The sequence below is a fragment of the Primulina eburnea genome, chromosome 12, assembly GCF_022965805.1.
Source record: "Primulina eburnea isolate SZY01 chromosome 12, ASM2296580v1, whole genome shotgun sequence".
Classification (NCBI taxonomy): domain Eukaryota; kingdom Viridiplantae; phylum Streptophyta; class Magnoliopsida; order Lamiales; family Gesneriaceae; genus Primulina; species Primulina eburnea.
This window is the reverse complement of record NC_133112.1, coordinates 980,989-1,006,868: the sequence shown is the minus strand read 5'-3', so window position 1 is coordinate 1,006,868 and position 25,880 is coordinate 980,989. Positions and strand designations below refer to the sequence as shown.

At 36.4% G+C, this 25,880-nt stretch overlaps 4 protein-coding genes across 4 annotated transcripts; 2 read left to right on the top strand and 2 right to left on the bottom strand.

Moving 5' to 3' along the window:
- The first annotated feature begins 5,241 nt into the window (after positions 1-5,241).
- LOC140807023 (low-temperature-induced cysteine proteinase-like) lies at positions 5,242-8,564 on the top strand. Its single transcript, XM_073163670.1, has 5 exons — positions 5,242-5,759; positions 6,825-7,060; positions 7,312-7,452; positions 7,567-8,025; positions 8,111-8,564. The coding sequence occupies exons 1-5, from the start codon at positions 5,291-5,293 to the stop codon at positions 8,204-8,206; spliced, it is 1,401 nt and encodes a 466-aa protein (XP_073019771.1). The 5' UTR covers positions 5,242-5,290; the 3' UTR covers positions 8,207-8,564.
- Positions 8,565-9,527: 963 nt separating this feature from the next.
- On the bottom strand, positions 9,528-11,192 carry LOC140808140 (protein RER1A-like). The gene is made up of 2 exons (XM_073165172.1): positions 10,751-11,192; positions 9,528-10,015 (listed from the first exon to the last, which is right to left on the bottom strand). Exons 1-2 carry the CDS (start codon positions 11,113-11,115, stop codon positions 9,775-9,777), a joined length of 606 nt encoding a protein of 201 aa, XP_073021273.1. The 5' UTR covers positions 11,116-11,192; the 3' UTR covers positions 9,528-9,774.
- A 2,958-nt stretch (positions 11,193-14,150) lies between these two features.
- LOC140807213 (F-box protein At1g47056-like) lies at positions 14,151-16,584 on the bottom strand. The gene is made up of 2 exons (XM_073163963.1): positions 16,465-16,584; positions 14,151-16,294 (listed from the first exon to the last, which is right to left on the bottom strand). The coding sequence occupies exon 2, from the start codon at positions 16,130-16,132 to the stop codon at positions 14,501-14,503; it is 1,632 nt and encodes a 543-aa protein (XP_073020064.1). The 5' UTR covers positions 16,133-16,294; positions 16,465-16,584; the 3' UTR covers positions 14,151-14,500.
- Positions 16,585-23,585: 7,001 nt separating this feature from the next.
- Positions 23,586-25,399, top strand: LOC140808323 (cyclin-D3-3-like). Its single transcript, XM_073165416.1, has 4 exons — positions 23,586-24,310; positions 24,406-24,610; positions 24,721-24,851; positions 24,989-25,399. Exons 1-4 carry the CDS (start codon positions 23,807-23,809, stop codon positions 25,217-25,219), a joined length of 1,071 nt encoding a protein of 356 aa, XP_073021517.1. The 5' UTR covers positions 23,586-23,806; the 3' UTR covers positions 25,220-25,399.
- Positions 25,400-25,880: the final 481 nt, after the last annotated feature.

Here is a 25,880-nt window from a genome sequence, read left to right as displayed (position 1 = left end):
TAAGATAATGGTCCTAGCTGGTATTAAGAGTCTTAGTTCTTGTGGTCATTGAGTCCTATTGCACGATATTTCTTATCTCAAGTAGAGTTCTATTTTAAGAAGAATTCTACTCTTATAAGGTAACTAATCATTCATGCCTATAAAAATACTATGTATGAGCTACAATTTTACTCACTCGCATTCTCTTGTTCACTTAACATTACTATCTCTCACTCTTAAGTTTGCCCTCCGAAATGATTTAAACATCGAAGAGGTAACGTCGAAAAACTCTCCGACGCCCCTAACCCTACTTTTATCTGTGCAGAACCAAAAGCACGGGACCGATACATTCAATGCGAAGATTTAAAGACTCGCTTTTCCAGACCGAATCCGAGATAAAAAATTTGTTATCATCATATCTCATTTTTTTTTATTTTCTTTTTAAAATTCAAACTTTTGTACTTTTTTAAATACCAATTTGTAACACTATGCAATTAAAGTTTTTCAATGTTGTATAGCTATTGAAAAAAAGTTACCAACTAAAAAATTATTTGGCTCTCAAAAAAAAGGAGGAGGAGGTTAGTTGGCCGCGTATTCAGTCTTTAGATTCTTTTTCTTCCTAACATCGGTTTAAAATTTTTTAAATTTTTTAAACTAAAACAAATGAAAATAAATCCCTTCAATATATGCATTGAAACGTAGTAGATTAAAAATTAATCAGTTTAATATATTCAATTCTTTGGTTCGTTTTGCAACTGTCCTAACAAATATTGCAATGTATGACAATCTACACGTTTCCATAATTAAAATCATTTACTTACTTTGCATCTTCATTTTTTTAAAAAAAAAAGTAATAATACAATGAGATTATTAGTATCTCGAGAAACACAAAGTGGTTCGATTGATAATTTGTAATTGCAAGGGATAACATGAGAAACTATAAATTTCAAAGTGTTAAATGCATATTATTAATAGTTCAAGGGTGTGTCTAGAATTTATGCTTTATAATATTGCGTAAATCCATTAAATTTGCTTCGTTAGCCGAAAAATTTGACCTTAAAATTAGAAGTTTAGGATGCACAAGCAAAAGGCACGTATGCCAACGACAATTAATAAATATTGGACGATTATCTCAAGATATTTATTTATAAGGTTTGATTAATTCGATGATGATGATGATTATTATTATATTAATAATAAATTAAAAAGAATTGATTTTTTTATAATTGAAAATACTGTTTTGAAAAATTGCAAATGTTTTACATCGCGTCTTTTTATATTTCCTCATATATCAGTTCCGAATTCAAAAAATTTGATTAGAAAAATAAATAAAATTATAATAATATATAAGATATAGGACTATCGTTTTTTTTTTTTTGAAATATAGGACTATCGTTTATTACTAAGTTTTTAAGTAGATTTGTGTTGTTTTAGGCTATAGATATTTTGTATTCATCTTACTAAAAATTTACTATAACAAAGGCATATTTATCGATGGTCACCTCTATATTTTAATTATAAATCACGAAAATTCTTATAAAATTGTCTCGATAGATAATTTTGTGATATAAAATTCTTATCCGACTAAATCTTTGAAAAAATATTATTTTTATATCAAAAATATTAATTTTTGCTATATATAAATTGAATCGATCTCTTTAATGGATATATCATCAAAACCTACAAATTAAAAATATAATATAATATAAATAGACAAATATCCTACTAATTTTTCTTAGAAGGCCCACCAAACGTTGGATTAAAACCTTTTAAATTTGCAGCAAAAAAAAGAGGACAAAAATCATTTGCAGCGCTTAAAATTGATATGAGTAAAGCATATGACAGGATAGAATGGAGTTTCCTTGAGGGAATGATGTCTCGGTTGGGCTTTGCCAATACATGGGTGGAGAAGATTATGCGTTGTGTCCGCACGGTCCAATATTCTTTTTCAATAAATGGTGAATTAAGCAACACTGTCATACCAAGCAGAGGCATAAGGCAGGGCGACCCACTCTCACCGTACTTATTTGTTCTTTGTGCTCATGGATTATCATCTGCTCTTCTTGCTTTCGAAAGCAGAAAACTCATCACTGGAGTACGTATGGCACCCTCTTGCCCTTCTATAACCCACTTATTTTTTGCAGATGATAGCCTCATGTTCTTCCAGGCTACAATGGAGAACTGTGCTGGGATCCGCACCTGTCTTAACTTGTATGAGCGGGCATCAGGACAACTAATCAATTTTGAGAAATCTTCGTTGTCCTTCAGCCCAAACACGAATGACAGAGTGAAAGAAACCATCAAAACAATGTTAACTATCCCTGTTGTGCAAGGACATGAAGTGTATCTGGGCCTGCCTGTCTTCTCCAGTCGTAACAAGAAACTACAATTCCGATATCTTGTGGAGAGGGTAGCGACAAGATTACAAGGGTGGGGGAGCAAAACCTTCTCAAGTGGCGGTAAAGAAACCTTGATTAAGTCGGTTATCCAATCGATTCCAACCTATGCTATGTCCTGCTTTCGTATCCCGAAATCAATATGTGAAGAGATCGAGAGAGCTTGTGCTAACTTCTGGTGGGGTGTGGATCACGGAAAAAATAAAATGCATTGGAAATCTTGGAAAGCTCTTTGCAAGCCAAAATGTATAGGTGGGCTGGGATTCCGCCATCTCGAGACGTTCAACAAAGCACTGTTAGCGAAACAAATATGGCGGGTCTTACAATCCCCTGAGTCGCTCGTTGCCCGTGTTCTTAAAGCACGTTATTATAAACATCAAGATATCATGCATGCCTCACTTGGAAGTAACCCTTCTTATATCTGGAGATCTCTACTGTGGAGTCGGCCCCTCTTGGAAAAAGAATTATATTGGCACGTACAAAATGGGGAACGAATTGACACTTTTGCGAGTCGATGGATACCTGGCAGGGGTGTGCAACCAAAGCCTCCACATTTCAGTGGTACCTATGACAAAGTCAGTTCCCTCATCTTGAATGGACAATGGAATGAACAAATTGTGCTTGACTCCTTCCCCCCTCATGTGGCAGCAGAAGTGTTAGATATTCCGATATACCAATCGAACCATGAGGACTTCATATATTGGGCCTATGATCCAAAGGGTAGATATTCAGTCAGAGAAGGCTATAAGAGGGAAATTGGATTCTATGAACCACCGGACCACAGCTCGGAGCTGCACTCAAAGAAGTGGTGGAAATTCATTTGGGCTATGTCGGTACCCCCAAAAGTCCGTGTTTTTTGGTGGCGCATATTACACAATATTATTCCGACATCAGTCAATCTAATGGCACACCACGTCCCGGTAACTGGCAGCTGCCCATTATGCCATTTCGGTTATGATAACACAACTCATGCATTATTCTCTTGCTCCGTGGTTAAAGGCTGCTGGAAGACATCTCGGTTTTGGGATTTGCTAAAGCAGGTACAATTTTTGGAGGTGTTCGATATCTTCTGTTGGATGAAGGACAGGTTGAGCCAAATGGACTTCGAACTATTTGCAATAAATACTTATGCGATGTGGCGCGAACGACTCAACCTCGTACATAACCAAGGAACACTCGAAAAGGGATTTAATGTGAATTGGAGTGACTCGCTGTTGCGAGAATTCCAAGAAGCCCAACGATTGAGGTTGCTGAATGGGAAAATTGATACTTTAGGAAACTCACAGAAGACATGGACGGCACCTCAGATTAATGAATTAAGGATGGACGTTGATGCAGCTTTTAATGAGAACCTGAACAGCTTCGCGGTAGGAGGAGTGGTACGTAACCATGAAGGCCAACCATTGATCGCTTTCGGGATGAAGATTAGGAAGCCTTCTTCAATTGTCTATGGAGAACTGGCCGCCATTGATATAGGAATGAAGATCGCAAAGGATCACAACCTTTTTATCAACCAAATCACATCAGACTCTCTATTGGCAGTGAAAGCAGTCACCCATATAGATGAGGACCTTAGCTATGTTGGTACCTATGCTCAATATATTCGACGATCTCTGAGTGAACATGAAGGAGCCACCTTAAAACACATTCGTCGCACGGCGAACGCCGTTGCAGATTCAATTGCGTCTTTTGCTATTTATCACCCGACTTCCTTTGCTTGGAAGCCTGGGGATTTTCCTTTTTGGTTTGTAAAACTTGTAACTAAAGATATTTCTCAATCTCAATAATACTACAAGTTTTGTGATAAAAAAAAAACCTTTTAAATTTTAAAATTAGATTTATTTTTTTTAAAAAAAAATTATGTCTTATTCTCATATTATTCAAATGGTAACCCATTACTTAGGGTTTTTAAAAAATCTGGTGGAATAACGAACAATTAATTAGAGCTAATCACGAGAAGAAAATTATTATTTAAATAAAAATTATTGTGGCATGGGTTAAAGTGAAGGTTGTCTGGTCAGTCTTAAATGTCGTGGTGGTGGTGTACGTGGAGAAGTTTGATACGAGAGAATCCTCTATTCACCGCTAATATCTTTTTTAATAAAATATTTTAGATATTTTATACTGGTTATTTGAATAATGACTTTTTTTTCCTATAGGCTAATAAACAAATTATATACTTTGTTTATAATCTTTTTGTTTTTGTTGAAACCAATTATTCGACGTGTGAGATAATGCCGATTCTGATTTAAATGCTATCATTTTTAATTGAAATTTATATATATTAAAAGAGATTAAAAAATTGAGAAAATACACAACTTATATGGAAAAAATCGTGCATGGATGTTGTTAAAAAATATAATTTCTCCACGAATTTAAATTATCCCAACTTTATTTTGAAATAAAAGAAAGGGAAACTTTTGTTGCAGCTCCGAATTTATAGCCAAAAATTTGGAATTATTGTGATGAGTGTGCATCTGTTGTTCTTAGTTGGTGACTTTCCCCATTTGGCCTTTTTCTATTTGGTCTGCCCTTTCTTACATACGTTCTTTCGTATCATCGTCGCCAGCTATTTTTGACCTTTCCCTTCTCTTTTCCTTTTTCTTTTGTTTTTACCGCTGTAAAAAATTTCAATATTAATTCTTAAAATTTAATACATACTCTTAACCTTGAGATACTGTTACAAGACCAATATTTTTTCTTAATTCATGTACACTTGTTATTTACGAGGAAGACATGAAAAATACAGAAAAAAATTAGATGAATCTGGATAGCTTGAATGGGTGGGTCAATTATGCTTTTTTAATTCATCAATCGGGAAAAGATAATAAAAATATTAATATATCTTGTCTTTATAATTCTTGCACCCCCACCACTTCCGTTTTATCTTCCATAGTTCCAAGAAACTCCCGAACATGGCTTCAACCATTTCTCTCCCTCTTCTTGCACTATTATTGTACTTGTTTCTCGCCGGAACATGGGCTTCCGACATGTCTATCATCTCCTACGACGAGAAAACCAACCTCAAACGCTCCGATGATGAGGTGATGTCCATGTACGAATCCTGGATGGTCAAACACGGAAAAGCTTATAATGCTGTCGGCGAGAAGGAGAAGAGGTTCGAGATTTTTAAGGATAATCTGAGGTACATAGATGAGCAAAACGCGCTGGGAAACCGGACGTACAAGCTTGGTCTGAACCGGTTCGCGGATATCTCCAACGCTGAGTACCGGAACACATATCTCGGCACGCGAACCAGGCCCGACCGGCGGCTGGGGACCGTGAGTGACCGGTACCAGCCGACAGTCGGTGAAGACTTGCCGGATTCCATTGACTGGAGGGAGAAAGGCGCCGTTGCTCCGATCAAAGATCAAGGCAGCTGCGGTAGCTAACTATTTTACTCCCTACTGTTTTTCTCTTGGTTTGTTTTCTTTTTCCATGTTTTTGTTTATGGTTGAAGATGATAAATTACTCTCCTGGTTTATGATATTATTATTACAATCAGTCTAGCTTTTGAAAATTTTAATCTATCTATACAATATCTTTTAAAAAATATAAATTTAATATCCATAATTACATAAAGCTTGTGACTGCTCTCTTTTCATCTTTCTTGTATGATCTAGACCAGTAATTTGTAGTTTTGATAATTTTTTTTAATTGTCTTAAATCTAGATCCTGCCAAGTAAAAAAAACAGTATCTTGTAACAGAACCTGATTATAGTTCTTGATTGTAATTTAGACTATCGATCTAGACTTGACCATACAGACGGAAATCACGATGGTTCATTGATATATTATTGACATTAAATTAATCTTTTTTTGGTGGTTTGCCCGCATTAGCGGGGTTTCGTTGGAAATTATTGGCCTTGATGTTAAATTAATTACTGAAGCTGTAGCTTTCAACACATGTTCAGTAACTATTGATTTAATTTTTGTAAGCTGACAGATGGTGAAATCACTAGAGTTTCAAGTTGAGCATCTCCCTCATATTCATACAATCTTTGTAATGTCAATCAGATATATGGATCCACACTCTATTCTACCTCCCTTGACCAAAAACATAAAATATTTATGTGATTTTTTTCCCCAAAAAATCGTGGTTTATAAGGAAGGCAGCCTTTTCGGCCCCATTTTTAGGGGAAAAAAAAGGATAATATGTGAATCATTCATTCATGTTACTCGAGAGTGATGCATGAAGTTATAATTTTTGTAGGCCTTTCTCTATTCCTTTTGCTGTGTCCTATAGCCGGAAAACTTTTGGCTCCGCGTCTTTAAAAGTTGTGATCTTTTAGATCTCTCAAGGACGTTTATTATTCTAGAAAACGATCGTGTGCTACAAATTTCATTACAACATATGGCCCAACTTAGAAATTTTTCTATCGACTTTGTCGTGTCATTTTATGTGCCGAAAATGATGTGTGGCTGATTGAGTTTTTTCGGAATTTGAAGGGAGTTGTTGGGCGTTCTCCACCATTGTCGGTGTGGAAGGTATAAACCAGATAGTGACTGGAGACTTGATCTCACTTTCGGAGCAAGAGTTGGTCGATTGTGATACGAGTTATGACCAAGGGTGCGATGGAGGTCTTATGGACTATGCTTATCAATTCATTATCAAGAATGGTGGAATTGACTCTGAGGAGGATTATCCCTACAAAGGAACGGATGGTAAATGTGATCAATACAGGGTCAGTTTTCATATCTTCATTCAAGGGAGTTTGATTTATTGACATGACCCGATTCAGATTATGTGTATACAAAGCTCGGCTAACAACTCTTTGACTTTCGCTCTTGGTTTTGATAATGATTAAGCTAAGTTTCAAGAGAAGTTTGTTTAAAAATCTCATAAACCCTTTCAAACGTTCTGCCAACTTGTATGGATTGATATTAAATTCATTAGCACGAACTTGACTGTTTCCTTGGAACAATTGATGTGCAGAAAAATGCCAAAGTTGTATCAATTGATAGCTACGAAGACGTGCCTACTTACAACGAGAAGGCGCTAAAGAAGGCTGTTGCAAATCAACCAGTTAGCGTTGCTATTGAGGCTGGTGGTATGGACTTCCAATTGTATGAATCAGTAAGTTTCGTCACTCTCCGACACTGAAACACCCTTCATCCTTATAGTTTTATAAGTCATCTGTCGTATTGCCTCTCGTTGCTTCTCTCAGCATGGTTCCTCAAATTTCTGCAGGGTATATTCACAGGGAAGTGTGGAGTCTCACTAGACCATGGTGTGGGAGCCGTTGGTTACGGAACTGAAAATGGTGTCGATTATTGGATAGTCAGGAACTCTTGGGGCACGAGTTGGGGGGAACAGGGCTACATAAGGATGGAACGAAATGTTGCGTCAAAATACGGTCTCTGTGGTATTGCTGTGGAGCCCTCGTACCCAACTAAGACGGGCTCAAATCCTCCCAAACCTAGCCCATCTCCCCCATCTCCCCCATCACCTACTCCGTCACCATCTGTCTGTGACGATTACTATGAATGCCCTGAAAGCACAACATGCTGCTGCGTGTATGAGTACTACAACTACTGCTTTGCATGGGGTTGCTGCCCTCTAGAAGGTGCTACATGCTGTGAAGACCATAACAGTTGCTGCCCGAACGAATATCCTGTTTGCAATGTTCGAGCTGGAACCTGCTCAAAGGTATGTTAAAATTAACGATTTTTATTTCGTTCAATCAGCATAGTTTCTTGGTTATCGAGTGAGTTTTAAAATGTGCGTGGTGCAGAGCAAGAACAACCCTCTCGGAGTGAAGGCGATGAAGCACATTCTTGCTAAACCGATTGGGAGTTTCGCAAAGGAGGGTAAGAAAAGTAGTTCTTGACCGATTCTTTGAGGCCTCGACAGGTCGATGACACAGTTGAGCAGAAGGGAGATTCTGAATGGGAGAACAAAGTTATTTCTTGACGATCTCGTTGGTTTGTTGATTTTGCAAGATCTTGTCATCGACCCGTCTAGAAGGAAAAGAAAATCCGGAGTCATATACGTTGAAGGACTGAATTTGCAAACAAGAACAGATTGTTGTATTACTATATTAATCATGTACAGTTGCTCCGATCACAGCTTGAATTTACAAATTCTACTGGGTACTTTTGTTGATTTATCCTACTTTGGAACTGTTTTTCCATTCCGGATAACAGACTTCCTTTGGTTTAATTAACGGAATAAGAACTTCACCTACAGATAGCATTGCTGGTTAATTTAGATATAGAAATGATAAGTACATAATATCTCTCAGGTTTCAGGCACACACGCATAGCAGCAGCCCATTGGTAGGTCCCTTCTTTAAATTCTTTGGTCCCCTTCTCTCAAAAAATACTTGCCCGCATGCTTCCTATCGGAATCTGTCCAACTTAATAAATAAAATTATAATTTATATTCAATAATTCTTTAAAAAAATTATATCTCGCCTTATAATAAATTTGAAGTTTTGTGATAAACTTCTAAAAAGATGGGACTGCCATTATTTTATCAAAGGGGTGTCAAAATAAATAAATATAAGTAACTTAAATGCCACAAATGTGTAAAAATACTTTGATATTGATCTAATTAGAAGCTTGGTACCAATTACGATTCCATGAAATATAACAATATGGACGGAGTAAGGCAAAAGTTGGAATAATTTTTTTACACAAAAACTCGATGAAACTACACAAAAGTTGAAATAATTTTTTAAGACTATTAATTTGACATAGATGGCTGCCACCCGACAACTACGTACGTATTATCGTAAGGAAACCGACAAAAAACCAAAATGTCTTCTTTTATTTCCGATAAAACGACACGAGATTGTCAGTGGGCTTTAACCAGTGGAGTTCAACCAGAATGATTATTACTTTTTTTTAAAATTAAAAAAAAAAAGAAGAAGAAGAAGAGAACGATTGATAATTACTGTCGATTGTGTACATTTGGGGTTATATGCATACCATGAATTTGGTCTTTATCCTTCTCAACATTCCTCCTCCTCTTCTCTGTTAACTGTATTCCTCATCCCTGATTCTTTAATTTTTGGAGTTCAACGCTCTCAAAATGGGGTCTGATTGTGTTTGTGAACCGGAACGTATCATTAGACTTCATTATGCAGTATGTTACACAAGAATTAAAGCAAAAAACCCCACTCATTGTAAAAAAAATGAAAAAATATATTACACAAGAATTATTTTCTATTAGGCATAGGTGGCCATACCAATGATAAAATCGTGTACCTAGTAAACAACATGACCTCTTTCTTGAGGAGATTAGAAAGTGGGATTATTAAGAAGAGGAAAAACTACAAATTTTGTCTGTCGCCACTGCCTAAAGAATAGTTAAGGATACAACACTCTAAATCGACAAGCAAACCTAAAGATAAACCTGTCTACTCAGAGGCCCTTAATTTATTTACCTGGAATATTACGGCCTAGAAGTAATGGTCTCTTCGGCGGAAGAAGCAGCTTTCTTCCCATAGTAACGCCGCTTCCCAAATGTGAAAGGAACGTATTTATATTTGATCATATGCATTATTTGCCTCTTCATTGTTGAGACGAATAGAATTAGCCAGTAGAAAAGCAGAATTGGCCAAAATACGGGCACATCAAAGGCACTAAAGAACGTCAGCACAAAAACAAAGCAGAAGGCCTTTGTGAGTGAATGCCTGCAATTCAGAGTTCTAAACGTAAAAAATATATTAAAGGAATTAAGTAAGGACACATAATAAAGCACATGAAAAAATAAATAGAGTAAGAATCTCCAGTTTTACAACGCACTTGTGAAGATTTTTTGCCTAAAATTTCAGCCACATTCTTACTTTACACAATTTGACATCAAATCCAGAACTCAAATGGAAGAAAGAGTACAGAAAAAAGGAATTCAATCACTCAAGGAAACTCAAACCGACTGTGTTTACTTGCTTTTATCTCCATGTACTTTCAGTTTCAGAAATATGCAATGCAACAACTGCATCAGGATTTCACGGCTAAAAATAAATCTTGAAAGATCAAAATTTTAGAGGGAGAGCTTTACGGGAAGAAAGCTTGAAAGAACACTTCAAAGCATATAATAATTATAGAGAAACTCGAATGAGGGAGAGCGTCCCCCTGAGCCCCCAGCTTACGCGAAGCAAGTCCATTAAGTAAGAAATTCAATTTATTTTAAAGAATCCCAGAAACCCAAACCAAATTAAACGAAGCATTATTAGTACAGCTGCTGAACATTACATGAAGTAATATATTCATTTAAGAGGTGTCAAGATCCATGATCTGTTGGCATACCTAAACCACCCCAAAGACAGGATAGAATCCATGGAAATAATAGCTTACAATAATCTCTTTTACCCATACACAACTGGATCATAATATTTCATTAGATTCTAAAAAAGATTTCATCTAACCAGAATTTGAACTCGGGAAGACGGCGTACGAAGGGGCGGAACTCGTCGGAGCCGCGCGTGGGGAGGGTGGGCCCATCAGCCAGCTGGTGGATCTCAGGGTCCACCTGTGGCGACAAAAACGCAATTAGCAGCTGCAAGATGTAAATTCCCAGGCCGTAAGTGGTGATGTAGAAACCCTGCACTATGTAGATGCGCAGCGCGTACAGGGAAGCAATCACCGACAGGAAGATCCAACGATGCAGCACGAACGGAGTCGATTTGTCCAAAAAATGCTGGTACCGCTGCCATACAGTGTGGCTGAATTGCGTCACGGCAGAGGCGGTGGGATCTTCGCCGGCGATGCCTGCTCCGCCACCCATATTCATTGTCTTTTGGCGTTGAAAAAAGAGAGATTACAGAGGAAAACTGTAAAACGCCGATTCTTTCGGTTTTCGAAACAATACAACCGACGGTCTAGATTTGATTGAGTGGCAGTGTAATAGTAGGGTCGGGTTTGACAGATACTTAATGGGCCAAAAACAAATTGACCCGCCAGATATTCATTTTTCCCGAATTAGAATCATAACAACAAATATTATCAATCAAATATATAAATTTATTGCTAAATAATAATTTAACAATTCCTGTAAAAAAAAATAACGATTTTTAATTGGCCAAATCATTCTTATATTTTTTAAAAAAAAATCGTAATCGAATACTTATTATTTAAAGTAAGAAATTTTATTATCATTGTTTACTTTTTCCGGAACAATATATTTTCCATACCCGTAGGCGTTCATGGTTACTGCCGACGAGTTTGATTCAATAGTGTTGTTAGCACATGCCAAGGAACAAGTTGGCCGTCAAATAATATTGTTTTCGAATTTGGACCATCCATTCGTTGACTTACTATGTTATTAACATCATCGTGGATCTACATTTATCAAAGTCAGCTCTCCATTGCCAAGTCTCCGCCCTTTTTCGCTATATAGAGTTTGATCATTTCAGAACAATCCAAATTGATAGCAATGGTTGGAGCACCCGCTTCTTACTCTGGAAATCAACCCCAGCCCCCTGCTGCTGCAACCTCAGGTATCAACATAATAATCTTTTCTTTGTTCAAGAATTCGAGTTGGATCTGTTTGTCTTATGTTAGATTTAGCTTTCTACCGATATTCTACACAACACAAACAAATTTTGTGACTTAGGTACCAACGGCATGGAATCGAAATATGCTCTGCCACCAGCTCAGCTCTACGCAACGCCAAATGCACCCATTTCGACTCTCTTGCCATACAACGGGGTGAATCCACAAGGCCAAGCACCACCAACGCAGCTCCCTGTATCTACCCCTGCTGGGGCTTACCCTACACCATATCCAAATCCAGCACAACCTCTAAACACTAACTACTCGTATCCCACTCCTAATCCACCAACATCCACCCCTTTCCCTGTCAGCTCAGGCCACTGCACCACCAACGCAGCCCCCTGTATCTAACCCTGCTGGGGCTTACCCTACACCATATCCAAATCCAGCACAACCTCTAAACACTAACTACTCGTATCCCACTCCTAATCCACCAACATCCACCCCTTTCCCTGTCAGCTCAGCCACTGCACCACCACCTTTTCCTCCTTTCTCCACCAACCCTCCGCCGCCCAATCCTTATCAACCATCTCTAACAGTCCCTTCGCCTTACCCTGCCAATCCATCCAATACAACAGCCGCTTCTCCCCCTTACTCATCTTCCCCAGCAGCATTTCCCACTTACCTGGTAAACCCAGAGCAAACTCCTCCACCTGCCTATCCTTCCACGGGATATCCTCCACAGCCTAGTAGCCTACAGCCTCCAGGTCCTTACCCCCCAGGTATATGGGCAACACCACAACTATATTTCATGTATTGTTGTATCCGTCAAGGATTATGAAAAAGAAATTTGAAAAATCCATTTATCTTGAATAATTTGTACAGTGTCTAAATTAAGGCTCTTGTGGCAGAGTCAACACAAAATATTCATAAATCTGATTTTTTTTTTAAAAATAAAAACACAAATAGAGGGGACCTAACCCTCTCTTTCCGCTACTATTTGGCAACCAAGAAACTAACCAAATATATGTATGACAGGGGAGGCGATTCCACTATTTAATTTATTGTGAACATGAAATTTATTTAAAGAACATATGAATTTTGAAATTTGTTAAGGATACTATAAACTTTGAACTTGAGGAAGTTAATGACAATCTTATGCTTGTTCTGTCTTGCAGGTCAATATCAACCCCAAGGGAATCAAACAATCCAAGCACCATATCCCACAGGTACCAACCCAACCAGTCAGTACCCACCTCAGGCAAATCCAACAAGCCAACCACCGTATTTCATGGGTGTCAATCCAATGCCACCACCCAACGCTGGTCACTACCCACCTCCACCACCAGCTGGCAGCGTCTACCCACCACCCCAATATTAATCAGGATCATATGAATTATGATTTTCAATCTACATCCACAGAGATAACTCACGTTATATCGATTTGTATCCAACATTTTTATTTGAGCAAGTTCTTATTTGACATTTCAAAGGTTTTCAATATGAGCAAACTTTTTGTTTGGTTTTATTAAGCTTTCAAATACATGAAGCATATAAAGGGTTTTTTGTCGGTTTAAATATTCTTAGCCATCCAACAAAGTGATAGACCTTGTCTGGATTCATATACAATGTGGTATGAGTGGTGGTGAATATAATTGTTTCAGAGCTTTGGCTTACTTGACAATATATATAGAAATATATAGACAAACACATCATATATATTTGTCTTATATATTTGATAATATAACTTGTGTGCACGATTAAGAGCATATATTTAGTCGTTTTAAAAAAAGAGTAATGTCTGATAGTCCCATGTAGGATCAAAACCTAAGATTATCCATCTTTTTAAATTATCTATCTCCGTCCCCATGAAATTATAGAAAGTTGAGGTCGTCACATTTGGATATGCGTTCGGACTATTCGTTCTAATTCTAAACCATCAAAGTTCAGAACTTCAAATTGATTTATTTTTAATTTCTTTAATAAAAAAGAAAAATACGATAGTTAACATTCATAAGAGAAAGTTATCACACTCTAAAAGATAACCTTTTAGATCTGAGTTTCTGAATGTTTTTTTTATTGGCCTTTATCTTTTAGTTGATGAGGATCAAGGTTTTAGTCCTTGATCCATACCAGAGGTTTATTAATATATTGTTGAAGAAAGCATAGATCTTTGAAGAGGAATTTTAATACATGGTTTGAATTATCTCTAGGATTGAGCAGTTATTATTATTGAGCTATTAGATACTTATGCGCCAGGTAGTATACAGTTGTGTTACTCAGATTATACGAAATTTGAATAGGAATGAACAATCATAACTAAAACAACTGAGATGATAGGATATCACTCGTTTACCTTGATAATCAGAATTTCGAAATGGATGGAACAACTAATAATCAAGTACATATTCAGCAAGCCGATATACAACTACTGACCAGAAACTCCCATACAGCTTGAAATTGAATAATGGAATTTAAGACCTAATATGCTGCGTAGGGTGGAATGATAACAAGAGTTCATAGCTTTTCAACCTAAGAACCAATATCACTAGTTACCATATATATTAAGATTCAATAAACATTTAATCAGCCTAACTCTAAATTGTGGAGATCATAGAATGGAATTTAACATCAAACTGAATACATACACTGAACTACAATGCAAACTAACCGGACCAATAGCTTTAGTTCCTGACAGCTACTCCACCTGAGTTCCTTCCAACATTATTCCGGCCCCGGCCAACAAAGCTTGACCATCTCCTGAGCGTGCAAGCCACCAAGCTCCTCCCGGGAAAAGCACCTAACCTCATCTTAAAGGACATGGATCTCCCGGTACTACTAGATGCAATGTTGACATCCCTATTTTCTCCATCTATTGGAGGAATATCAGCACCACCAATTTCTTGCTCGCTGCCACCAGCGTCAGGCAATTCAGGCTCGATGGTATCCAAGTTCACTGCAAGTGAACCCCTACTGGCTCGCAACCAATCTGCTCCCTCAGAGGTCACCCCTCTGCACTTCTTAACCTTCACTTTTACAAGGTTAGGGCATCCACCAGCAAGTGCTTCCATGCCATGATCTGAGACAGGACAGTTCTTGATGCACAACTTCTTCAAGGCAATACATTTTTCAGCAATGCAATAAATCTCAGCATCTCTAACGGTTTCGCTCCCACAAAGCGCTAGACGTTCCAGATTCTGGCAATTTGTAGCCAACTTTGCTAAACTCAAATGTGTAGGATTCACGCCAATCAAAACCAGCTCCAGCAGATTCGGGCAGTGATTAGCAACCGCAATCAATCCATCATCACCTATTCTATTCGTTTTCCATCCATCGATGTGGAGCTTCCGAAGCAACTTACATTTCTCAGCAATGCTCACAAGTCCAAAATTAGTACACTCCGGGGTTTTCACCAAATGCAATACTTCGAGATTCACACAATTCGATATAGCGGAAAGGCCAATATCACTTACCTGAAGCCTCTCCAGATGAAGCTCTACAAGCCCAAGTATCCTATCCGCAATGTTTTCAAGCACCTTATCCCAATCTCCGGAACACCTAAACAACTTCAAACTCCTCAAATTTTTCGCCCCGACGATCAACTGCCCGAAACACTGGCCATTGTAAAGATCCTTCAAACAAATAACTCTCAAAGATCCAGAAGCTTTTCCCGGCCGAATGAGCTCGGCTGCAGCCCCATCAGTAATACCACGCAACCGCTTCACTGACAATTCCTCAAGAAGCCCACAATTTTCAAGCAAAGCATTTATTCCTTTTGCCCCAAAACTGCAAGACCCACAAGAGAATTTCTGCAAATTCTTACAGTTCTCAGCGAAAGTGGCCATCCCATCGTCAGTGAGCTCGCGGCAGGCGCGAAGCTTCAATCTTGTGAGGTTCGTGCACTTTAGGGATATCTGAATCAACACATCGTCGCCAATGCTGACAGATCTGCGATCACATTTTAGAGCAAGCTTAGTGACAGCATCGAAACGAAGGAACAACCGAGGGATAATATTAGTAATCTCGGACTGCGCATTGAGAGACAGACGGTGGCGACTCTGCCCCTCGATTCTTAACCAGCGGCGACACACCAGAGAGGAGCGCTTCCGGTCACCGGAAGAAAGTGACTGGAAAATATACGCCAAGCACTCTTCAGGGAGATCCAACGAGTAGTTGTTTCCATCGATGACGTTATCTTGGAGGGTAGTGGCTGAATCAGGGTCCTCGGCAGCCTGCATCGCCACCGCCGAGGAGGAGATCATAGCCGCGGCGGGCTTGGAAGATCTGAACTTGGAGGTGGAACCTGATTGTCCCATCTGCGAACGAGGTGTACTCCTACGATTCCACCTTCTCGGGAGCTTTTCACCAATGCACAGAATCAGATTATTATTATTTCGAAAATACAGCAGCTGATTTGTTTATCTTCTTCTCTTGAATCCTTTACCTGTAGTCCGGTACAAGAAATGTGAATTTACTATCTTGTGTAGAAGGCAAAAACTTGTGTGAGATGGTCTCACGGGTCGTATTTGTGAGACGGATCTTTTATTTGGGTCACCCATGAAAAAATATTACTTTTTATTATGAATATGGGTTGGGTTGACCCGTCTCACAGATTATGATCCGTGAGACGGTCTCACATGAGACCCACTCTTTGTAGAAAAGGGTTTTCTTTTGGATTATCTTTACATTAATTATAAGACAAGATAATCAGCTCTGATTTGGTATTTCGGCTTTGAAAATGTGCGCGGAATTCTGTGAAATGATGCAACATAATTTGAATTGATGGCATTACCTTTTTTTTACTATGTAAAGAAGGCCCAATAATATTGAATTTATTATTAATAAATTCTCTTTTTATTTAATTTTGTTTGAAATATGTCACATTAAATAGCTCGTTGTTAATGCGAAAATAAAATAGAAAATTCCCTGAGAAATTAACTAAATCATCAAAATCGGGAGAAATTAAAACTAGGAAGAAGTTAGCTTTTAATTGCAATAATGGTACGAGTTGTTAGGCACATTTTCTCCCTATCTTTCTACAGATTTCTCTTGTATTGTGAAATTGACACGTGTGAATTAATCCCCTTACTTTGGAATAAACGTCAAAGATTTCTAGACCAGATTGAAGTAACTAGTTAATAAAGTAATAATGAATCTAATTGAATGTACAAATTAGAGGTTCGAGTGGACACGTTCACGTATCAACACCAAAATTAGTAGTAACAGCACGTGTAGCCAAAACATGAACCACTCGTTTCCAAACGTAATTGGGATGATCAGGGACGGATTCAAGAATGAGAGTTGGGGAGGCTTGAACTCAATATGATAAGTTATATATTATTAAAAAAAATTTACATTAGATGAATTAACATCATTCAGGAAAAGAAAACAATAGAAACAATATGCTTTATTTGTTGAAGTCGAATACTCCAACCAATAAAATTTCTGAAACCATTTTTTCTGAAACCGACGATTCTGGCTTCCAAATTTTGTACCTGCATACTCCAACATATCTGGTTGAAAAGGCCCCATATTTAGATATGAACGTCTTATCTCATCTCGTACATTAACATGATATTCACATATCTGTTTTCATTTTTCCGGATCTCGTTCAATAAAAGTAGACGAAGACTGATGATCGTCTCTAGGAGAGGAACATGAAGGAATTTGGATATTGAGAAATAGAAGACTTTCACTGGATTGATGTTGCATTGTAAGGACCGTAGGAATTGAAGTATCTTCACTAGCTTGACGATCTCTCTTCTTAAAGAAAGAGGATATCAATGTTTTTCCTTTCTTTGCAGCAGATTGATGTTTCATTTTGAAATAGTTCAAGTTATAATCCTAAACAAGAATAAAATAATTATTAAACAAATAAACAAGTAATAGTCAATCAACAACTCAACAACAAATAATCAAGAAACCACAAATCACGTACAGAGAAGCTATAAAAAACAAAATAAAAAATGTATAGCCGATTCTTACCTAGATTGTTGCATTGCCGATGAGCAATTCGATTTCTTCGTGAGTCCGCAATTCTATTCTGTCGCTAAAGGGCTTGGGACTTGGGAGAGAAATTTTGTAGAATTGAGGTGGGGCGGATCAGAGGATATGGGATGAATTTGGTCTCATCCTTGTACATGGACAAGACTTGATTGGACCTTAACATTGATGTACGACGGTTTTTGAAACAACCGTCGCTATTAGCAACGGTTTTTCAAAAAAAATGTCGCTAATAGCGACTGTTTGAATTAAAACCGTCGCCGATCCACATCGGCGACGGTTGTACTAAAACTGTCGCAAATATTAGCGACGGTTTCTGAAAAACCGTCGCTAAAAAAAATGAGCTGGGCAGTAAATCCGTATCTGGGGATGATAGGACGTGACATGTATTTATCAGCGTGATTTGTAGATTACTGCATCAATTTTTTTGGATTTATTTAGAGTACACAAAAAAATAACGATTGTGAGTTCTCATTATTGAAAAAACGTGAACCTCCGTTCAGAACGTGGACGATGTCTGCTTCATTAAACGATTAGCGAGACATGGTGACGGTATACATATAGGTTGATATAAATTCAATATTTTGCAGCTTTTCCTCTCCCGTTGATTAATCTGGTCAACACGTTTTAACATGGGACCATACATTCTTGTCCCCGGAATGCTTTTAAATCACTTACAAATTTGTATTTTGAATTTTGAGTCCATGTCGCGTCTGCCCACAACATTCTGGACTTGCACAAGGCCCACTGTTAACCTACACCCGGAAGCAATTTGAAATATAAGCCCAAACCAAAAGGGCTGTAAGATCAATTTAGACATAGGTTGTCCCCATATTGGTCGAAATGGACACAAAAATGCAAGATTTCATGACAAATGTATATTTGAAACTTTATGTATCATAAGGATCTACGTTCATCTTCTTACATGGGCTCTACGTAACAAATCATGGATCTCGCATTATTAAGCATAAATGTGCCTTCAGGCTATGAAAACTGCATACGTACGCCATCAAATATAAAATAAGTTTCAGATATTTAATAAATACGCACAGCCGATCAAATATTAAATCACTTGCTCAACTATGTAAGTTCCTTCAATGATGAATATGAAATAATGCTAGCTCTGTAGAATACTTGGTACGAATTCACGATCCCCTCTTCTTACAAGTCCTGGTCCTTAAAACTCATGTCGGAAAGTGGGGTAGTAACGAAAAACAAAATATCCATTGAAAATTAAATATAAGATTCTTAAATCCGATACCTCAATAATAATAAATAAAAACTCCTCAGAAATTAAAAGGACCAGTTTAAATGATGCTGGTCCTACTCCTCGAACTCACACTCGTAGTGAAATAACAACAGCTAGCTGTTGGCAGAATTATGGTGTCACTTTTGACTGCTTTGCATGCAATGCTTGTCTCCAATTATGAAACCCCTTTTCGTTTATAACGCCACACACATGACATATATATATATATATATATATATATGATGATAGATAAGTGTTCCATGCCAGAAGGGATTAACAAATTAATCGGGCAGCAAATATCTAGGTCGCTTCGCCCATATTCAAAAGGCAAAACCAAAAAATGATTCATTGAGATTTTGAAAAGAACTTTGTGTTTTTCACATTTTGAAGCCTTGTAGATTCAATCAAGATAAGTGAGATGTGCGTCGGTATCCATGAAAATTATCGTACTTTTACTTCTCGGAGAGATTATTTAACAATGAGTTCCATCGATCTCTTCTTCATATTATTTTTTATTTTTTACATTGAACTTACTGCTATACAACGATATAATTGGTTGGTAAATGTATGCTAGGTTTTGCCTCACACGAACGCCAATAAAACAAGCTATTTTTTCATCACTTGATTAAAAGGCTGAAATAATAATAATGGTGGAAAAGACATTAAAGCTGCGGGTCAAGGGTAGTAAAGGGGTGGGTGGGGGACAAGTACGTGAAATAGGATTATCATTACATTATTTTCATTATGTTCGTGTTCGAGCGGGCAAGATTAACGTTAATTTTCTCATTAATATTTAATACGAAAGCAAGGTCTTAAAACTTTCTTACAAAATGGAACCAAATGTCCTATTGAATTAGGAATTTGGAAGGTTAAATTAATATTAATAATAATTAAAATGGTCCTATGAGCAGCAGCTTCGTACAGTATACGGACGGTGATTAAGTATCGGACAGGCTTTTGTAAACGAATATAATGGTGATTTCAATGAAGAGTTCGGGCCAATCTGCCTACCGATTTGATTATAGTATACGGATAAAGAAACCAAAAGTATGGGGAAAGCATGCATTGGCAACTTTTCCCATGTTGACCAACCAGACTTTCATGCTAATTTAATGATCAGAACTAATATAATTTGTCAAAAAGATGTATACAAAAACTCTTGTAAAACGGTTTCACGAATCGTATTTTGCGAGACATGTCTCTTATTTAGATCATCTATGAAAAACTATTACTTTATATGCTGAGAGTATTACTTTTTATTGTGAATATTGGTAGGGTTGACCCCAGGGACGGAACCACCTTTGGGCTAGGGTAGGTTCCAACCCCACCCAAATTTAATTTTTTTTTTTGTTTTGCTGTATTTTTTATTTTTGTTTTTAAAAGGTGGGATCCAGCCCCACCCAAATTTTAATTTTTTTTTGTTTTTCTGTATTTTTTATTTTCTTTATATTTTTTGGTTTTGTTGACTTTATTTTATTGAGTTAAATTTGAAGAATTTTTGTTAATTATGAGTAATTTTTTTAAAATAATCTTATACAAATATCTATAATCAAATTTGATTTTCGCTCGTATTTTGCTCAAAAAGTTGAATAATTTAATGTAAGTTGATTTTTAAACTTAACTTTAAATTCCAAATATATTTTTAGACTATATTTACAATAACACACAAATATATTAAATTTAACTAATATGATAATATAATTATGCAGTTACTACATATTTTATTATATCTTTATTTAATTTCTATTAATACTAAAATTTTTATATAATTTTAATTTTTTTAGTATGAACTGGTATATGCATATAAGAATTGATTTTGAGAAAAATAAAGTACTGATTTTGAGAAATTACGCAAATTTTCCATGTGAATCGTAGTATGTGATATTATATGATTTATCAATTATTTGAATTTTGTGCATAATGACTTAAATGATGTATCAACCCTTTTGTTTTCTATTAATGTCTATATTATTCTTTGATGTTTGTAAATATAATTTTTTTTATCATTGGTTTTAAAAATGAAGTGAACTGACTTTGGCTTTTGACCAAAATGATTCTTAAGAGTAAAAAATTTGAAAAATATTTTTTGGAATTAAGATAGAGCCATACATTATTTCAGTCTATGGGTGAAAAAAATATCGATTTCAACCCAAATAACTTATCAAGTTGAATTAATTTAAAAAATCATTGAAACTTGTTAAAGCAACTCTTCGTAACAAGATGGAAGCGTAGTTTTTCGGAGATTCTATGGTAACTTACATTGAACGAAATTTTGTTGAAAAAATTGATAACAATTTAATAAAGCGAAGAACACAACTTCAGTAGTGTTTTAGGTCCTTGTTTTTGAAGGTATTAAATACTCTTGTTCTATATTTTCATTAAGTCAATGTTTACATATTTTTTATTTTAAATTTTTTAGTTAATTATTTATTTTATTAAATACAGTATAGGATGGAGCCAGCCCCAGGTATTTTCAAATCCTGGCTCCGCCCTTGGTTGACCCGTTTCACAGATAAAAATTTGTGAGACCGTCTCACAGAAGACCTACTCAAAGATTTATATGGTCTATGAATAAACTGTTTAAACAGTAATCCAAGGGAAAAAAATATCTAATGGAAGTTGTCTAGTTTATTTGGAAAATATCAATTTCATGTGGATATGGAGATTTCCAAAACTTCACACAGGATCATTTACCATCTAAAGAAGTAAAGCATGTCCAACAGTAAATGATTTTAGCTTTACTTTTTTTTGGTAGTAAACAAAAAAGTAAGCGATTCCAGACAAGACACATTTGTTCGAAATTTTAAGGAAGCTAATGATTACCATAGATACAATTAGTAAAAACATTATTATTGTGAAACATTTAAATTATGAAACAAAAATTGCAAATTGAAGCAGTTGATTAATGCGATGCAGCTGCTCCACCCCTAACTTAAGCGTCATTAATTATGGCCGGTATACGTTAATGATTTAATTCTAAAAAAGATATGTTTACTGGAAGAAAATTAATTAGTCTCACATTAATTTTTTTTAAAAAAAATATAAACCACAATTTCAAATTAAATATATAGCCTAAAAGGAAAATTTGCAACTTTTTTGTTGCTTCTGAACAATAATGTGTTTATAATAATTCAGTCAGTTGTCACATTCCCATTCACGAATTGAATACAGCTAGCATAAATAAGCCCTTTCCCTGATTAATGTAGTGATATTGGTAAGTCTAATAAAAATTTACAGAATGTAATACCGAAACTTGAACTGTTTGGGAATTTATTTCATCAGCTGTTTCTTGTATTAATTGATTCACAATAGTATATATAGAATTATTCAATTCAATAATAGTTTTTTTTTATAATAAAATCAGATTTAAAAAATTATACCGAGGTTTGGATAAAATGCTAAAAGACTTGGTGCATTTATGGTTCTTGAGCTACTTTCTAATGTAATGCAACATTCAAATAGCTTGAAGGAAAGTAGTTTAGTAGAGGGGTTGTGTTCATTCTATCAATATGGACAATGTCTTATTCATTCAACGGATGACACGTATGATGAATTGATAAATCATGACAACTGATTCAACCATATGGATGAATGAATTTGATTTATCACTCAGCAGACATGATATGTCATGTGCTACGTGGATGTTTTAACCATCAAAAGAGACATAATCTTTTATAACATGCTGTAAGAGAAATGAGATTGCATCCTCATACAAAATTATGCATCACACTCAGAGCATGACGTTAAGCTACAAAGTTGGTCGATCGTGAAGTAAACGGCCAGTCCAAGTAGGGGAGACGCAAGACTTGTAAACTGGCGGTGGTATGTATGTATGTAATATGTTAATGATGATACGAGGGATGCTAATATTAGAAAAAATGTAAAGCTCTCCAAGTACTGGGCATGCACTTAAAAAGTTGCCTAATCTTTCCCCACAATCGCGGTAAACTACAGGGATCCACTAGGTGTCATTTCATGTATGTTGCCCGCCTATGAGGATGGGGGCCCAATAAATACGGATTTTTGGTTGTTCCCAGCAGTCACGTGTACCTAGCTATTTCTTTCTATAAGGGCCTAAGCCCATGGTAGGAAAGCATATGCATTTACTTTTAAATTAAAATTCCTCCTAAAATGTTAATATAATAAATAATAAAGAAGAAGAAGAATACCATTTTGTGCCTCTTACTTCTCTAATTCTCATTTAATAGGAGAAACTAGTCATATTTTTTGGGCATTCAACCTTCCTCAACCAATCAAATTATTCACACATGTTATATTCTTTGAATACAAACAAATTTAAGCCAAACCCACGGTTTTCTTTAATGGTTGAACAATTAGTTGAATAGAAAATGTAATATGATCATATGTTATGCATATAAAACTATTCAGAGACATATTGTAAATGAGCAAGTATATCTATGTGGAAAAAATAATTTAATATCAAAAAAGGAAATAAAATAAAAAAATTATTCGAGTAATTTGGTGGGGAGCATGCCATACCAGTGGCCATAGCACCAAATCCCAAAAAACAAAAATCACCAATAAAAATACAATCTTTAGTCATTTCCTATAGCCTGTCTCCTCTCCCCAGCTCCCACTCTCAAAAGTCTGCACCTTCGTCTACTTGTCATTGGGATGGCGCAAAGTTCATATCTACGCCTCTCTTTCTCTATACTTATTTGCATCTTTGTTTGACCATAATGAATGCACATCTTGGAACTCTTCTTCTTGGAAGAAGATGACTTCTCATCAAGTAAACCCTCCATTCGGTTTGGATTCTCTGTATTGTGAGGAGGAGCAATGGGACAATAATGGAGAAATAATTGAAACTCACCCAAAAAAATTTCTCGCAGAAGGAGAAGGGGAGAGCTCTTTACCGTACCGTAACTTGAAACCGGCGCCTTTTATCGAGCTCTTGGAACGGAATATGTTGAGTGAAGATGAAGAGTTGAGCGCCTTACTGCTTAGAGAGCAGGAAAACGATTTGTACGAAGGATTTGTGGAGAACCCATGTTTGGCCGAGGATAGGCGTGTGGCGGTGGAGTGGATGCTACGGGTCGTTGGATATTACTCATTTTCTGCTGTGACTGCGGTTCTTGCAGTTAACTATCTGGATAGGTTTTCGCGTAGCATTCAGTCCCACAGAGAGAGGCCGTGGATGGTTCACCTTGCTGCAGTGGCTTGCCTTTCGTTGGCTGCCAAAGTTGAGGAGACATATGTTCCCCTTCTTTTAGACCTCCAAGTATATATCACAATTTATTTTTGCTTGATTCTGCTGAATTAACCTTTCTATGTGATTAGATTGGATTTGAACTTGATTCGACTTATCATGTTTAGGTGGAGTCGTCAAAGTACGTGTTTGAGTCAAAAACCATTCAAAGAATGGAGATTCTGATTCTTTCTACGCTTAAATGGAAGATGAATCCTGTCACCCCACATTCATTTCTTGAGTACTATACACGGAGGCTTGGATTTAATAGCCATAATCTCTGTAAGGACTTCCTCGATAGATTCCAGTGTCTGCTTCTATCCGCTATTTCTGGTAAAAATTATGATTCCAGTAACTCCAATTTCCATGAATGGTTCTTTGACTAGAGCTTTTCTTCGTGGGAACTGTGTTTTTGTAGTCTTATACTGTAAAATAACCTGCAGATTGTAGATTCACGTCTTCTCTGCCTTCTGCGTTGACCACTGCCACAATGCTGTATGTTATTAGCAGTGTTGAGCCCAGCATTGGGGTGCAGTATCAAGATAAGCTAGTAAGCATTCTTGGAACAAACAAGGTATAGTATGTCTGTATTTGTGTATATATACGTAGATATTTAATTTGTCTTTGTTCTTCTCCCATAATATACAGAAAACATTCCTCAAATCCAAGAATCTTTATAATTCAACTCAGAAATCTGAAAATTTGGAGCAGGAAAAAGTGGAACACTGCTGCAGGCTAATACAAGATGTGGCCACCAGCGTCCACTTCCTCTCAAGAAACAAAAGAAAGCTTGGATCTTTGCCGGGAAGTCCCAAAGGAGTAATGGATGTTTCATTCAGCTCTGAAAGCTCTGATGATTCGTGGGCAGAGGCAAAAAATCCTTCAGTTTCATCCTCACCGGAGCCTAATTTGTCCAAGAAATTCAAACCCAATATCTCTTAGTTCTTTGCTTATTTCATCTGAATTTGTCATAAAGATTAAAGAGCAATTTACATATTTTGTTGAATAATATATGTAAGAATGTAATGTTAAATGCCAGCCATCTTTGCAATTCAATACACGTCCACCTTCATGTAGGAGTATCATCAAATTTGAACCAGGGCCAGGGGTAGTTTTTGTGTATATTTTCTCTCTCTCTATCTATATATATATATATATATATATATATATATATATATATATATATATATATATATATATATATATATGAAGGGTGGGGCATGGAAATCTTGCTGGCCTCTATTTAGAGGCATAGATGGTTGGCATTTTATTTGGATGAAGCCAAGAAGTTGAGCATAAAAATACTTCTTCGTTTTTTCAAAAAAAAAAATTATGTTGTTGGGATTATTGTAATAACAATTGTTGCACTCGGCAGTATAATTAGAGTCTTCTTTTTTTCCTAATTCTCACAACTATAATCTTAGCATATCAATTCTTGCATAGTTTATTGTTAATATGTAATCAGCGACGCATGTCTAGTATTGGAATTGAGATCAAACATTGGATTTGCATGTTAGGCAAATTATTCTAATTATATAAAGAAAAATCAAAATAAGTTATTTTTTTAGGCCAAAATGACATTGTTTTATTGATAAATCCAAGT